Raw genomic sequence first — 17688 nt, 5'->3', positions numbered from 1 at the left:
TCTCTTACTTCCCCCTTTAGGGCAAATCTGAAGAAGCGCTCAAGGCATTTAATGAACTTCTGAGAAGCTATCCTCAGAGTCCCCGAGCTAAATATGGAAAAGCCCAGGCAAGTACACTTTGTAAACTTTATGCTGCAAGCGTAGAGATTCACTGGCTCTTATTTTTTTACTTCAATTTTAATGTTGAAAAATAGTTAAGGAGAAGTGTGCTCTGTTATTTTTAAACTTCTCTTTCACATGCCAGAGAACAGATTTTTTTCCAGTTTTCCTCCCCTCTTAAGTAGCTGACTATGGGGTATGATTCAATGAGCACGTGTCCTTCACTGATACATCTCCCAAGTAGGTTATTCCTCATGTGAGCCTAGATGATGAGTGCTGGCAGGCAAGTAAATTGTGGGGGGCATCATAGTCATGTCCAATCCTTTCTTTAACTAATGTCCACGCATGTACAGTTTCCAGCATAAGAATCAGGCGAAGGAACCATGCCTTTTCATAACTGCAGTATATTAAATGTTGATAGGTATAGTAATTGGTGAAAAATTGCTCAAGAAGGAACCTCGCAATCAGTATAGTTACAAGTATATTCATTGCTTAGTTACAAAGAGCCATGATTATGTTCAACATCTTTAAGTTATTTCCATGTTGTTTTGTCAATTATCAAAGACCGCATGGATGAACTACAGAAGTTGTTCATCCCAGTTTGGGATAAGAATAAAACAAAAAGGGTGACTCAACCGTGGCTAACAAGGGAAATTAGGGATAGCATAAGATCCAAGGAGAGGGCATATAAATTGGCCAGAAAAAGCAGTAACCCTGAGGATTGGGAGCAGTTTAGGATTCAACAAAGGAGGACAAAGGGATTAATTAAGAAGGGGAAAATAGAATATGAAAGTAAGCTTTCAGGGAACATAAAAACTGACTAAGAGCTTTTATAGATATGTGAAGAGAAAAAGATTAGTGAAATCAAGTGTAGGTCCCTTGCAGTCAGAAGCAGGGGAAGTTATAATGGGGAACAAAGAAATGGCAGACCTATTAAATGCATATTTTGGTTCTGTCTTCACAAAGGAGGACACAAATAACCTCCCAGAGATGTTGGCGAGCATAGGGTCTGATGAGAGGGAGGAACTGAAAGAAATCAGTATTTGTAGGGAAATGGTGTTGGGGAAATTGATGGGATTGAAGGCCGATAAATCCCCAGGGCCTGATAATCTACATCCTAGGGTACTTAAGGAAGTGGCCCTAGAAATAGTAGATGCATTGCTGATCATCTTCCAACATTCGCTGGAATTTGGAACTGTACCCATGGATTGGAGGGTATCTAATGTTACCCCACTATTCAAAAAGGGTGGTAGAGAGAAAGCGGGGAATTACAGACCGGTAAGCCTGACATCGGTAGTGGGGAAAATGCTAGAGTCCATTATAAAGGATGTAATAGCTGAGCACTTGGAAAACAGTGACAGGATCGGACAAAGTCAACATGGATTTACAAAAGGTAAATCGTGCTTGACTACTGGAATTTTTTGAGGATGTAACTGGGAAAATAGATAAGGGAGAACCAGTAGATGTGGTGTATTTGGACTTTCAAAAGTCTTTCGATAAGGTCCCACATAAGGGATTAGCATGTAAAGTTAAGGCACATGGGATTGGGGGCAAGGTATTGACTTGGATAGAGAACTGGTTGGCGGACAGAAAGCAGAGAGTAGGAATTAACGGGTCTTTTTCCGAGTGGCAGGCAGTGACTAGTGGGGTACCGCAGGGATCGGTCCTTGGACCCCAGCTATTCACAATATACATTAATGATCTAGATAAGGGAACTAGATGTAATATCTCCAAGTTTGCAGATGACACAAAGCTGGGTGGGCGTGTGTGCTGCGAGGAGGATACCGAGAAACTCCAGGATGATTTGGACAGGTTGGGTGATTGGGCAGAAGCGTGGCAGATGCAATATAACATGGATAAATGCGAGGTTATCCACTTTGGTGTCAAAAACAGAAAGGCAGACTATTATCTGAATGGCAATAGATTGGGAGAAGGGGAAGTGCAACGAGACCTGGGTGTCCTTGTGCACCAGTCGCTGAAGGTAAGCATGCAGGTGCAGCAGGCGGTGAAGAAGGCAAATGGTATGTTGGCTTTCATAGCAAAAGGGTTTGAGTACAGGAGCAAGGATGTCCTGCTGCAGTTGTACAGGGCCTTGGTGAGACTGTGTGCAGTTTTGGTCACCTTATCTGAGGAAGGATGTTCTTGCCATGGAAGGAGTTCAGCGAAGATTCACAAGGCTGATCCCTGGGATGGCAGGAATGACGTATGAGGAGAGATTGGGCCGATTGGGCTTATACTCGCTGGAGTTTAGAAGAATGAGAGGGGATCTCATCGAAACTTATAAAATTCTGACAGGTCTGGACAAACTAGATGCAGGTAGAATGTTCCCGATGGTCGGAGAGTCCAGAACCAGGGGTCATAGTCTAAGGATAAGGGGTAAGCCATTTAGGACAGAGATGAGGAGGAATTTCTTCACCCAGAGAGTGGTGAACCTGTGGAATTCTCTACCACAGAAGGCGGTTGAGACCAAGTCTTTAAATATATTCAAGAAGGAGTTAGATATATTTCTTAGAGCTAAAGGTATCAAGGGATATGGGGAGAAGGCAGGTACAGGGTACTGAGTTTGGATGATCAGCCATGATCTCATCGAATGGCGGAGCAGGCTCGAGGGGCTGAATGACCTACTCCTGCTCCTATCTTCTATGTTTCTATGCCATACCATTGTGGGGAGCTGGAGAAGGCTGCATGTTGGTGAGGAGCCTGCTATAGGAGCAATCAATGAAGGAGGGTATCTTTTAAAATAAAATCATATATGAAAATGGAGCGGAAATACTGCTGAGACTGGCTTCTATGTACTTAACATTTATCTCTCACCTAATAGGAAATGAAAATCACAACGATTTGTCAAAGTATTTTTGGATGGAGGTTTTATTCATAGGAAAATATTCTCACACACTTAGTGAGTTTCTATCCAGCTGCAGAGAATTAGCAACATAAAAGCATTCTGAAGCGTTATTTTGTAATGCAGTTTGTATTAAACTGAATACAGTATTGTGCAGATAATACTTTATGGTTTCATCTAGTCAGAGGATGATTTGGCAGAGAAGATGCGAAGCAATGAGATACTTCAAAGAGCAATCAATACCTATGGAGAAGTGGCTGACATGCCAAATCCAACTGCAGATCTGGTGAAGCTAACAATTAAACGACAGGCAAACAGACAGCAGTTTTTAGGTGAGGAATGTATTTGTAAACTTTGTATAGCTTATTGAAAGTTGTAATAACTGATTTGAATCAGTACCTCAAATCATGAAGTTCAACCTTTTGACTTTCAAATTAAAAAGGAGGACAAATTACTGGCCTGATGTTCATCTCTCCCCATGGTCAGTGTAGCAGATCAAAAAAAATAAAGGGCCAAAACAGAGAGAATGAGAAGTAGGGAGGCCAAGAGAGAAACAAAGGGATAAAAAAAAGTCTAAATGGAAATAGCATCTAGAACAAGCTAGTAACACTTCTGGGGTAATTACTGAGTTGCACAGAGGGAGAGGGATCAGATCAGATTGAGTAGATATAGAAATCTAGTTATGAATAAGTCGTGCCTGCTACTGTTATTGGACAATGATATTTGCACTGGAGCAATGAAAATAGTCCAGACAATATAAGCATTACATAATATACATGTAATATAAATACAGAAAGATGGCAAGCACAGGTTGATTAAAAGGGTAATTGATTGCGAGGACGGGGGCATCGCAGTCTATTTCAATCCTTCAACACATTGAGGATGCAGGGACATGAAAGAGCATGTAGATGATTTATTTTGACCTTGGGAGGGGAGCAAGGAAGAACAATTCAGTGAAGCAATGGTAATTTTTTTTTAATGCAGTAGAGAGATAGAGGCAACACACTTTAGGAAGGGATGTGAAGGCCCTTGAGAGGGGGCAGAGGAGATTTACTGGAATGGTTCTGGGGATGGGGGAATCTTGGCTACAAGGACAGGTTGGAGAAGCTGGATTTGTTTTCATTAGAGCAAAGAAGATTGAGGGGTGATTTGATAGAGGTGTACAAGATCATGACGGGTTTGGATAGGCTAGCCGGGGAAAGGCTGTTCCTACTAGTTGATGGTAGAAGGACTAGGGTCACAGATTTAAGGTTTTGGGCAAGAGGTACAGGGGGGACATGAGGGAAAAACTTTTTTATGCAGCGAGTGGTGATGACCTGGAACTCACTGCCGATGGAAGTGGTGGAAGTGGAGACACTCAATGCTTTCAAGGGGAGATTGGATAGGCACTTGAGGGAAATAAACTTGCAGGGCTACGGGGATAGAGCGGGGAATGGGACTGACTGGGTTGGTCTACAGAGAGCCGGCACGGACTTGACGGGCCGAATGGCCTCCTTTTGTGCCGTTATGACTGGGGGGAAAAATTCAGTTGGTTTGCGCCTCCCGTTAGCGCCTTCAGAGGGCGCTAATGGGGTATAAAAGCAACTCGCGCCCATGCGCGGCGATGTTTGCGCCACTCACGAAATTAACTAGACATTTTGCGGCGGCGCTAAACAGTACCGCCACGATCTCCTGCGCCGGCAGATCGTGACGTCAGTCGAGTGTGCAACAAGATAAAAGTGAAAGGAGGACAATGTTTGGAACAGGGGAATGGGAGAGGGATAGAGTTAAATAGAATCGACAGCTCAGAAACGAGCCATTCGGTTCAACTTGTCTATACCGGTGTTTATGCTTCACGCGAACTCCTCCCACCCCTCTTCATCTAATCCTATCAGCATATCCTTATCCTTCTATTCCTTTTTCCTTCATGTGCTTATCTAGCTCCCCCTTAAATGCATCTATGCTGTTGGCCTCAACTACTGCTTGTGGTAACGAGTTCCTCATTCCTACCACTCTTTGGGTAAAGAAGTTTCTCCTGAATTCCCTATTGTATTTAATAGTGACTATCTTATATTTATGTCTGTAGTTTTGGATACCCCCACAAGTGGAAACATTTTCTCTATATCTACCTTATCAAACCCTTTCATTAGGTTGAAGACCTCTATCAGGTCACTCCTCAGCCTTCTCTTTTCTGGAGAAAAGAGCCCCTACCTGTTCAGCCTTTCCTGATGAGTATATATCCTCAGTTCTAATATAATCCTTGTGAATCTTTTGCACACCTTCTCCAATGCCTCTGTATCCGTTTTATAATATAGAGACCAGAACTGTGCACAGTACTCCAAGTGTGGTCTAACCATGGTTCTATATAAGTTTAACATAACTTCTCCACATCTCAATTCTATCCCTCTAGAAATGAACCCCAGTGCTTGGCTTGCTTTTTTTAATGGCCTTATTAACTTGCATTGCTGCTTTATGATTTGTGTATCTGTACCCCTAGATCCCAGTGCTCCTCTACTCCATTTAGGCCATTATTATCCAAGCAGTATGTGGCCTCCTTATTGTTCTTACAAAATGTACCATCTTACACTTACCTATATTGAAATTCATTTGTCAATTGCACGCCCATTCTGCAAGTTTATTAATGTATTTTGTCGCATTCTTCCTTTGTATTAACTATACCACCCAATTTGGTGTCAGTGCAAATTTTGAAATTGTATTTCCGATTCCCAATTCCAACTCATTAATGTAAATTGTGAACAACAGAGATCCCCGCAATGGTCTCTGTGCAACACCACTTCCCTCCTGACTTCACATGCTCTGACCTTAGTCATAAGTCTACTTATTGAAGGCCTTTTGAAAATCCAAATATATTACATCATCTGCATTAGCCTTGTCTACTCTTTCTGTTACTTCAAAGAATTCAATAAAGGTGGTCAAGCCTCGATAATTCAATTTCATAGTTCCTCTTTGCTTTCCTAATTTTTTTTAAGTTTTTTTTTTTACTTTCCTAATCTCTTCCTATTCCCTTTTGGCATCCTCCTTTATTGTCTATGTACTTAGTGTGTATATCTTTTTCTTTAGTTTCAGTTTTACCCTTATCTCTTTATTCATCCATGGTGTTTTATTATTGGCGAGTTTGTTCTTGTTTTTTAGAAGAATATATTTCTCCTGAAATCTTAATCACCATTTTAAATATTTCCCACTGCTATTCTATCAATTTTTTTTCCACTTTTTTTAGTTCCATTCTCATTCCCTCAAAATGAGCTATTTTCACAATCTATTTGGTCTTTGTCTTACTTGTGTCTTTCTCGATCGTTATTTTAAAGCTTATTATGTTATGATCACTGTTGCTCAATGCTTGCTTCTCTTATCTGCTCTCATTTATTTCCCATATATATTACTAGATCCAATAGTGATTCCTCTCGTGTTAGGCTTCTTATGTACTGGGTAAGAATGGAGCCCTGGACAAACTATAAAAACTCCATTCCCTGTTCCCTACCTCATATGGGAGGCTGAGAATTTCCTGGAGTGCATGTTCCAGGAGTTGGTCACCTCGCAGCAATAGAGTTCAGGAGAATAGTTAGTGGGTGGCCATCTGGCAGGGTGGAAAGAGGCAGGCAGTGCAGGAATCCTCCGGGAGTGTACCACTCTCAAACCAGTTTTCAGCGCTGAATACCAGTGAGAGTGACGACACAGTGGGGAGTGCAGTCTAGAGCACATCCACTGCACTGTGGGGATTCGATAGTCGGGATAGACAGGCATTTCTGCAACCACCGTTGTGAGTCCCGCTTGGTGTGTTGCCTCCCTGGTGCCAGGGTAAAGGACATCACTGAGAAGATGCAGAACATTTTGAGGGGAGAAGGAAAACAGCCAGTAGTTGTGGTATGTATGGGATCCAATGACATAGAAAGGAAACGCATTGATGTCCTGCAGTCAGAATTTCAGAAGCTAGGGAGGAAGTTAAAAAGCAGGACCTCAAAGGTAGTAATCTCTGGATTACTCCCGGAGCTACACGCTAGTGAATATAGGAATAGTAAGATAAAACAGGTTAACGTGTGAACATAAGAAGTAGGAGCAGGAGTAGGCCATACGGCCCCTCGGGCCTGCTCCGCCACTCAATAGGATCATGGCTGATCCGAACCTAGACTCACCTCCACTTCTCTGCCCGCTCCCCGTAACCCCTAATTCCCTTATCAGCTAGGAAACTGTCTATCTCCGTTTTAAATTTATTTAATGTCGCAGCTTCCACAGCTCTCTGAGGTAGCAAATTCCACAGATTTACTACCCTCTGAGTGAAGAAGTTTCTCCTCATCTCAGTTTTGAAAGGGCAGCCCCTTATTCTAAGATTATGCCCCCTAGTTCTAGTCTCACCCATCAGTGGAAACATCCTCACCGCATCCACCCAATCAAGCCCCCTCACAATCTTATATGTTTCGATAAGATCGCCTCTCATTCTTCTGAATTCCAATGAGTAGAGGCCCAACCTACTCAACCTTTCCTCATACATCAACCCCCTCATCTCCGGAATCAACCGAGTGAACCTTCTCTGAACCGCCTCGAGAGCAAGTATATCTTTTCTTAAATATGGAAACCAAAACTGTACGCAGTATTCCAGGTGTGGCCTCACCAGTACCCTTTATAACTGAGTGGCTGGAGAAATGATGCTGGAGGGAGAGCTTCAGATTCCTGAGGCATTGGGACCAGTTCTGGGGCAGGAGGGACCTGTTCAAGGTGGATAGGTTGCACGTCAACAGAGCTGGAACCAATGTCCTCGCAGGAAGGTTAACTAGTACTGTTTAGACTAATTTGGCTGGGGGATGAACAAAAGGATGAAACATTAGAGAGGAAAAACAAGGTGCACAGAGGACTGGGAGAGGCAAATAGCACTAGAATAAAGAATAGTTCAGAAATAGGAGGGCTCAGACAGGGGCAAATACGCGGTATATAAGATGGGTTTGGAGAGAATGTACGTAGCTAAATAAGGTTGGTGAGCTGCAGGCGCAAGTTATCACATGGGACTATGATATAGTGGCAATAACAGAGACCTGGCTCAAAGAAGGGGAGAGTTGGGAACTTAATATTCCTGGCAGCAAGGTATTAAGGAAAGATGGGGAAGGATTAAAAGGAGGAGGGGGGGCAGTATTGATCAAAGAAACTGTTATAGCACTGGAGAGGGATGATGTAGTTGAGGGGTCAAAGTCCAAATCTATTTGGTTAGAATTAAGGAATAAATAGAGGAACTATTACGCTACTGGGTATATACTATAGGCCAGCAAATAGTGGGAAGGAGATAGAGGAGCAAATATGCGGGCATTACAGAAAGATGCAACAGCTACAGAGCAGTGATAGTGGAGGACTTCAATTATCCTATTATAGACTGGGATAGTAACAGTGTAAAGGGCAAAGAAGGGGAGGAATTCCTGAAATGTGTACGAGAGAACTTTCCTGATCTGTGTTTTTCCAGCCCAATGAGGAAGGACGTAATGCTGGATCTAGTTCTGGGCAATGAACTGGGACAAGTGGAGCATGTTTCAGTGGGAGAGCATTTGGGGAAACATAATATCATTAGGTTTAGGATAGTTATGGAAAAGGACATGGTACAATCAAGCCCAAAAATATTTACTGGAGGAAGGCTAACTTCAGTGAGTTGAAAAGGGATCTGGCCCAGGTGGACTGGAATCAAAAATTGGTAGGCAAAACAGTAATTGAACAAATTGGAGGCTTTCAAGGAGGAGATGGTTCGGGTACAGAGTAGACATATTCCCATGAGAAAGGAAGGACATCCAAAGCTTGGAGCTCCCTGGATGACTAAAGATATAGGGGAAGAAATTCAGTATCGCCCCATTTGGGGCGCAATTATCGGCCGGGTGCAAAGATTAGCACCTAGCGCTAATTATCACCTCCGACTGCAAACTTGGCTTTTATCGTTCCTGGAGGTGATTGGAGCGCTAAATCAGGCGCAACACACCTGTCTTCAGGCGCAAAGGCCGAGGAGCTACCTCAGAGCGCTGGCGAAGCTCATGTGATGTCAGTCAGCAATGGAACACAGACACACTGGCACCGGCCAGTTCGTAAAGGGGAGTGTCGATCTTGCTCTCCATCCACAACCTGCTCATTGCAGCCTTGAATCTCAGCCTGGAGAGACCTGTACATCAAATCTGTTGTGAAGAACAAAGGAGAGGCCCAGGGAAAGAGCTCAGAGTGCAGCCCCCATATTCTCTTTTAAATCGATGCAAGGAAGATCAAATCAGAAAGAACCTGCAAAGTGCTGCTCAGTACCCAAAACTCCTCAACACAGCTTTGAATATCTCCTGCAGTCTCTCTCTCTCTCTCTCTCTCTCTCTCTCTCTCACTCAGAATGCGTGGTGCAAAAATTTCGGCGACAAAAAAAGGCAGGAAGAGGTCGCCTTTAAATAGCACTCCCCTAGTCCCTTCCCGACTGCAAAACGCTCCCCTCAACCTGTCGTTGCTAGCGGCAGGCGGTAAGACAGGGGGGGCACTCAATATCCGGTCCGGGGCATTGCACACTGACGTCACGATCTGCCGGCGCAGGAAATCCTGGCGGTAGTGTTTATAGCCGCCACAAAATGTCTAGTTAATTTTGTGAGTGGCACAAACATCGCCGTGCATGGGCGCTAGTTCCTTTGCGCCCCATTAGCGCCCTCTTAAGGCGCTTACGGGAGGCGCAAACCAACTGAAATTTTTCCCCTTAGAGTTAAAATGAGACAGAAAAAGGAGGCTTATGACAATTGTATGGTTCATAATACAGTAGAGAACCAAACTGAACATAGAAAGTACAGAGGAGATCTAAAAAAGAGAAAATTATAATAGATTAGCAACTAACATAAAAGGGAGCCCAAAAGTTTTTTTATAAACACATAAATAGTAAAAGGGTAGTAAAAGGAAGAGTGGGGCCGATTAGGGACCAAAAAGGAGATATTCTATGCAGGCAGAGGGCATGGCTGAGGTACTAAATCAGTACTTTGCATCTGTCTTCACTGGAGAAGTGGATGCTGCCAATGTAGCAGTAAAGGGAGAGGCAGTAGCAAAATTGGATAGGATAAAAATAGATAAAGAAGAGTTACTTAAATGGTTGGCAGTCCTCAAAGTAGAAATGTCACTTGGTCTGGATGGAGTGCATCCTAGGTTACTGAGGAAAGTATGGGTGGAAATTGCAGAGGCTTCTGGCCACAATATTCTAATCCTCCTTGGATATATGAGGGTAGTGCCAGTGACATAGAAACATAGAAGATAGGAGCAGGAGTAGGCCATTCGGCCCCTCGAGCCTGCTCCGCCATTCAATGAGATCATGGCTGATCATCCAAATTCAGTACCCTGTCCCTGCTTTCTCCCCATATCCCTTTAGCCTTAAGAAATATATCTAACTCCTTCTTGAATATATTGAATGAATTGGCCTCAACTTCTGTGGTAGAGAATTCCACAGGTTCACCGCTCTCTGGGTGAAGAAATTCCTCCTCATCTCTGTCCTAAATGGCTTACCCCTTATCCTTAGACTGTGACCCCTGCTTCTGGACTCCCCCGCCATCGGGAACATCCTTCCTGCATCTAGTCTGTCTAGTCCTGTTAGAATTTTATAAGTTTCAATGAGATCCCCTCTCATTCTTCTAAACTCCAGCGAGTATAAGCCCAATCGACCCAATCGCTCTTCATACGTCATTCCTGCCATCCCAGGTATCAGTCTGGTGAATCTCCGCTGCACTCCCTCCATGGCAAGAACATCCTTCCTCAGATACGGCGACCAAAACTGCACACAATACTCAAGGTGTGGTCTCACCAAGGCCCTGTACAACTGCAGCAAGACATCCTTGTTCCTGTACTCAAACCCTCTCGCTACGAAGGCCAACATACCATTTGCCTTCTTAACTGCCTGCTGCACCTGCATGCTTACCTTCAGCGACTGGTGCACAAGGACACCCAGGTCTCGTTGCACTTCCCCTTCTCCCAATCTATTGCCGTTCAGATAATAATCTGCCTTCCTGTTTTTGCCACCACGGTGGATAACCTTGCATTTATCCACATTGGGCAGATGCATGGCAGATGCAGTATAATCACCCAACCTGTCCAAATCATACTGGAGTTTCTCGGCATCCTCCTCACAGCACACACGCCCACCCAGCTTTGTGTCGTCTGCAAACTTGGAGATATTACATCTAGTTCCCTTGTCTAGATCATTAATATATATTGTGAATAGCTGGGGTCCAAGGACCAATCCCTGCGGTACCCCACTAGTCACTGCCTGCCACTCGGAGAAAGACCCATTTATTCCAACTCTTTGCTTTCTCTCTGCCAACCAGTTCTCTATCCAAGTCAGTACCTTGCCCCCAACCCTATGTGCCTTAACTTTACACGCTAATCTCTTATGCGGGACCTTATCGAAAGCCTTCTGAAAGTCCAAATATACCACATCCACTGGTTCTCCCTTATCTATTCTACCAGCTACTTCCTCAAAAAATTCCAGTAGATTAGCCAAGCACGATTTACCTATTGTAAATCCATGTTGACTTTGTCCGATCCTGTAACTATTTTCCAAGTGCTCTGCCATTACATCTTTTATAATGTTCTCAAGCATTTTCTCCACTACCGATGTCAGGCTTACCGGTCTATAATTCCCTGTTTTCTCTCTACCACCTTTTTTTAACAGTGGGGTAACATTAGCTACCCTCCAATCCATGGGAACTGTTCCAGAGTCTATAGAATTTTGGAAGATGACCAACAATGCATCTACTATTTCTAGGGCCACTTCCTTAAGTACCCTAGGATGTAGATTATCAGGCTCTTGGGATTTATCGGCCTTCAATCCCATCAATTTCCCTAACACCATTTCCCTACAAATACTGATTTCATTCAGTTCCTCCCTCTCATTAGACCCTATGGCCTCAGGAGGAGGAGATGTGGGGCGCTAGGCGGCTAGCGGCCAGGCGCTGCGCGATCTGCGCCTCTCCCCAACTTCAGTAAAGATTTAGTGGCGGCGCAAAGCCTTTGCGCGCGCTCAGCTGCGCGCGCAGATCCTGGCGTCATTTCATCGTGCAACGCCCTTTGTGCGCCCCAAACCGGAAATTCAGTGGCGCCAGTCTATTGCGCGCCTGGCGCCCCTAGCGACTGGTGGAGGGGAACAGTTCCCAGTCACTGCGGGGCGCGGGGGGAGCTAATTAAAGGGCACTCCTCCTGCAGTAGAAATGGCAGCCATTTTGCAACACTCCTTCTTTGTGAGAGACGGATCTTTGCAGAGAGACAAAGGTAGAGAGCTTTCTGGTTTGGCTCAACACTCGCACTGGTACTTGTGGCTTCAGGCCACAGCTTTGCACTTGTCTTTAACTTCAGAGCCATAGCATTGATTGGAAACATAATGGGGGCTGCAATGGGTGCAAATGTTGGCCTTCTCCATTGCATTCAAAGGGCTCAGAGATGCCGTGAGAGAGTGGCAGTCATGGCCAGAGGGAGAAGGGGCAACAGGCGTCGGCTAAGGAGGCCTTACCCACCCAGGGTATACCGCCAGCAGTTCTCATATTTGAACATGTCTGACGAGCAGTGTGTTCGGAGGCTGCGATTCCGAAGGGCGGTGGTCACTGAGATCTGCCACCTGCTTCGCGGAGATCTGCAGCCACAGCTGAGGAGCAGGACGTCTCTGTCGGTGGCAGTGAAGGTGACGGTGTCTCTCAACTTCTATGCCACTGGCTTCTTCCAATCCGCTGCTGGGGACATTTCCAACATCTCCCAGTTCGCCGTACATTGCTGCATCCGCCAGGTGACCAATGCCCTTTTCAGAAGGAGACGTCAGTTCATCTCCTTCTCCATGGCCCTTGTCAAGCAGCAACAGTGTGCAATGGGCTTTGCAGCATTAGCGAGCTTCCCCATGGTGCAGGGCGCCATTGACTGCACGCATGTGGCTTTGCGGGCACCTCTAGAGCATGCCGAGGATTACCGCAACTGGAAGGGCTACCATTCGCTCAACGTGCAGTTGGTGTGTGACCACAGGCAGATCATCCTAGCTGTCAATGCCCGCTTTCCAGGCAGCAGCCACGATGCCTTCATCCTGCGCCAGACTTCTGTGGCAGACATGTTCCAGGCCCAGCCTCACCCACGAGGATGGCTTCTCGGGGACAAAGGCTATCCTTTGTGCACCTGGCTGATGACCCCGCTCCATGAGCCCAGCACCCCTGCTGAAGAGGGATACAATGGCAGCCATCAAGCAACCAGGAACCTCATTGAGCAAATAATCGGCGTCCTGAAGCAACGGTTCCGCTGTCTGGATCGTTCCGGAGGAGCCCTACAGTACTCGCCTGAGCGAGTCTCCCATTTCGTGGTCGTGTGCTGCATGCTGCACAACCTGGCTATCCGCAGGACTCAGCCACTGCCACCAGACATTGCAGGACCACCAGAGGAGGAGGAGGACCAGCACAGGAGGGAGGCAGAAAGTGCAAGGGCCGCCCGTCGGCGGCTTATTGAACGTCGGTTCTAGGCCCCCTCTCAGGGAATGGCTTGTGCCAATGGCACAAGATGAATGTAGCCGCTCCACAAGCCCTCAGCCGAGCAGGGCAACCAGGACTTCCAAAAGAAAGCATGGACAGTGCGATTTAAGAACATTTATTACTTTGATACCGCTGTGCCCTTCCCATATAACAAACTAATGGACAGAAGCCCCCCCCAAAAACACAAATACACCAGTCTCGGCCTTTCAAAAAACACAAATACACCAGTCTCGGCCTTTCAAAAAACACAAAGCATTTGGCCAGACCTTCTACTTTTTGCCCTGCGAGGGTGATGCCTTTCGCATCCGTGACTGGCCCCTGCCCGCCGTGCAGCTCCTCCTCAATGGGACCGCAGTGGCTGCAGCAAGGCTGGGAGAAGGCTGCTGAGGGTCAGATGGCGAGACGGCAGATGCCCTTGGGGGTCGGCCTGGACCAGCTCTGGCCCTGGAGGGGCCGGCTGCTGACTGCTCCAACTCTGCTTGGGCGGCAGCAGTCTGTCCGGCTGGTGGCAGCTGCAATGGAGGAGTGGCAGTGTCGGCTGCAGGAATGGTGCCAACCTGACAGATCACAGGTACTCCCTGGTCGCTTGAGACATTGGCACTCGCATGGGCCAGCACTGCAGCATGCGCAGCAAACTGCTGAAGAACAGACTGCTGGGCTGCTGCTGCGCGGCGAGTGCCCTGACGATGCCTGGCCGATCCAGCGAGGGTGGCAGCAGTTAGTGCCAGTGTGGCCCTGGTCTGTGTCCGCATGACACCGGCCAGTGAATGGACGGCACGACTGAGCACTTGGCTGGAAGCCGCCTGTGCTGCCACGAAGTCCTGCAGACTCCTGGCCTGTGCTGCTCCGAATTCCTGCACATTCCTTGACAGAGACTCTATGGAGTCAGGCATCCTTGCCACTGCAGCCATGAGCTCAGTGTGCCTGCGCTCAGCCTGGACGGCCATTTCCTCTAGGAGCCGCACCTCCTCTGCGCTCACCGTAGCAGGACTGGAGGCCGCACTCACCCTCCGGGGAGAAGGCCGCCGAGCTTCCCCACCCCTCCCGCGTTGCTGCAGGCCGCTGGGCCCCGGAGCTTCACTCTCCTCCGACCCTTCCCCCCCCCGGCTCCCCTCCAGGGAAGACGTGTCCCCATCATCGCCATGGGCTGCCTCGGCTGAGGGTGGCACTGATGGTCCGGCTTCCTCTTCCTCCTCCTCGCCCTCCGATTCACTCACAGTGCCAGGTTGAGGGCCCGCCTCCTCACCTGCCGATTCTCCATCTGAAAGCAGGGAGGCACAAGAGTTGCTTTAGAGTGAGTACAGGGCGGCAGCGAGGGAGGCGTGAGTGCTGCTATGCACTGCATTGGGCTGACAGTGGCAAAGGATGCTGTTCTGAGGCGCAAATGGAAAGAGATAGGTCAAAAAGGTGATGCCCTTCCCACTGGGGCCCAGAACAGGGTCGGCATCTCCACTGGCGACGGGGCCAATCAGCCGGCCTGACATAATGCGCTCCACACGCTGGTCCAGGTCGGAGAGCTGTTTGAGGTCAGGATGGCCTCCCCAGGTCTCACGCTGCTGCCTTCGGTTGTGCGCCACCTTGCCCTGTAAGAGAAAGGACGGCCTCTAAGCACAGTGTGAAGCCCTGATCTTGTCTGCACTGCCTCCCATGGTGGACTAGCCCTGACAGTTTGAAGCCCTGATCTGGGCTGTACAGCCTCCCATGGTCGAATAGCTTTTACAGTGTGTAAAGTGCAGAATGTGCAAGTGATTTCATGACAGTCCCATAGCTGCTGGATGAGGGCTGGGCATTAGGGCTTTCAGGTCCCTTTGCCCATAAACTGAGGTGCACATGCAGGGATGAGGAGGACACTGGAAAGGGTACTCACCCTGACAACCCGAGTGAGGTCGTTGAACTTTTTTCGGCATTGCACAGGAGTCCTGGCAACCACGCTGTTGGAGGTCACCCTGTTTGACACCTCCCTCCAGGCTTTCCGATAGGCGCTGGGCAGCGGCCTCCTGCCACCTTCAGGGAACAGAACATGGCGCCTGCGCTCCACTGCGCCAACCAGCACCCTCGGGTCACCGTCGCTGAAGCGCTCCGCTCTCTCCCTGGCCTTCTCCATAGTCCAGGGCGTTGTCCAGATCAAGCAGCAGTGGTCAGGCCTTGCTTCAGGGCTGCAGTGTGCAGGGCGTGGCAGGCAAACAAATCCACCCTCCCCCTTTAAGAGCTCACCGGCGCCAGAGTGTCTGCCGCCAATCAGCAACTCGCCGCACCTGCGCTGCGCCCGCCCTCGGGGGTTTCGCCCCGGGCCGCCGGCTTAGCGCCTAATGATAGTCGTGCATCGCCTGTTTTAGCGCAGCAGCAACCTCTTGGGGCGATGCCACTGAATATCGGCGAAGGTGGCGCGAAGTTGCGCCGGGCGCAAACTTTAGCGGCCGCCCGGCTGTAGCGCCCCAAACGTGGCTATACTGAATTTCTAGGCCTATGTTCCCTGACATCTCTGGGAGGTTATTTGTGTCCTCCTTTGTGAAGACAGAACCAAAGTATTTATTTAATTTGTCTACCATTTCTTTGTTCCCCATTATAAATTCCCCTGTTTCTGACTGAAAGGGACCTACGCTTGACTTCACCAATCTTTTTCTCTTCACATATCTATAAAAGCTTTTACAGTCAGTTTTTATGTTCCCTACAAGCTTACTCTCATACTCTATTTTCCCCCTCTTAATTAATCCCTTTGTCCTCCTTTGCTGAATCCTAAACTGCTCCCAATCTTCAGGTTTACTGCTTTTTCTGGCCAATTTATATGTTGTCTCCTTGGATCTTATGCTATCCCTAATTTCCCTTGTTAGCCACGGTTGAGTCACCTTTTTTGTTTTTTTATGCCAAACTGAGATGAACAAATTCCGTAGTTCATCCATGCGATCTTTAAATGTTTGCCATTGCCTATCCACCGTCAACCCTTTGAGTAACATTCCCCAATCAATCCTACCCAACTCGCGCCTCATACCATCGTAGTTTCCTTTATTTAAATTCAGGACCCTAGTCTCTGAGTCAACTATTTCACTCTCCATCTTAATGAAGAATTCTATCATATTATGATCGCTCCGCCCCAATGGGCCTCGCACAACAAGATTGATAATTAATCCTTTCTCATTACATAATACCCAGTCTAAGATGGCCTGATCTCTAGTTGGTTCCTCGACATATTGGTCCAGGAAGCCATCCCGTATACACTCCAGGAATTCCTCCGCCACAGTATTGTTACTAATTTGGTTAGCCCAATCTATATGTAGATTAAAGTCACCCATGATAACTGCTGTGCCCTTATTGCACGCATCTCTAATTTCCTGTTTAATGCCATCCCCAACCTCTGCTTTACTGTTTGGGGGTCTGTATATCACTCCCACTAATGTTTTCTGCCCCTTGGTATTTCTCAGTTCTACCCATACAGATTCCACATCATCAGAGCTAATATCCTTCCTTACAATTGTGTTAATCCCCTCTTTAACCAGCAATGCTACCCCACCTCCTTTTCATTTTTGCCTGTCTTTCCTGAATATTGAATACCCCTGGATGTTGAGTTCCTAGCCTTGGTCACCCTGGAGCCATGTTTCCATAATCCCAATCATATCATATCCGTTTACCTCTATTTGCGCAGCTAATTCATCCACCTTATTACAAGTGCTCCTCGCATTAAGACACAAAGCCTTCAGGCTTGTTTTTTTAACACTCTTAGACCTTTTAGAATTATTATTTACTGTGGCCATGTTTGATTTAAACCCTTGCTTTCTCTGACTGCCACCTTTGCTTTTCTCCTTCCTGTCTTTTGCTTCTATCCTTGTTTCCCTTTCCTCGTTTCCCTTTTCTCTGTCTCCCTGCTCAGGTTCCCAACCCCCTGCCATTTTAGTTTAAACCCTCCCCCAGGGCACTAGCAAGCACTCCCCCTAGGACGTCGGTCCCGGCCCAGGTGCAAACCGTCCAGTTTGTACTGGTCCCACCTCCCCCAGAACCGGTTCTAATGTCCCAGGAATTTGAATCCCTCCCCCTTGCACCATTCCTCTAGCCACGTATTCAACTGAAATATCCTTCTATTTCTACTCCGACTAGCACGTGGCACTGGTCGCAATCCTGAGATTACTACCTTTGAGGTCCTATTTTTTAATTTACCTCCTAACTCCCTATATTCAGCTTTTACGACCTCATCCCGTTTTTTTACCTATATGCACCACGACAACTGGCTGTTCACCCTCCCCTTCCAAAATGCTCTGCAGCCGCTCTGAGACATTCTTGACCCTT

General features: G+C 47.1%; 1 protein-coding gene across 6 annotated transcripts in view; it reads left to right on the top strand.

Moving 5' to 3' along the window:
- unm_hu7910 (un-named hu7910) overlaps positions 1 to 17688 on the top strand; it is a 426260-nt gene that overhangs the window by 275377 nt on the left and 133195 nt on the right. For all 6 annotated transcript variants that reach the window (XM_085993023.1, XM_085993021.1, XM_085993025.1 and 3 more), the window contains 2 exons: positions 21 to 107; positions 3123 to 3273. In XM_085993023.1, coding sequence (XP_085849149.1) covers positions 21 to 107; positions 3123 to 3273 — 238 coding nt within the window. The remainder of the gene's footprint in view (positions 1 to 20; positions 108 to 3122; positions 3274 to 17688) is intronic.

Source organism: Somniosus microcephalus, chromosome 7, assembly GCF_052327205.1.
Source record: "Somniosus microcephalus isolate GS21.2 chromosome 7, FLI_Smic_1.0, whole genome shotgun sequence".
NCBI classification, from domain to species: Eukaryota; Metazoa; Chordata; class Chondrichthyes; order Squaliformes; family Somniosidae; genus Somniosus; species Somniosus microcephalus.
The sequence above is the reverse complement of the archived record's forward strand: the minus strand, read 5'-3'. Positions and strand labels throughout refer to the sequence as shown.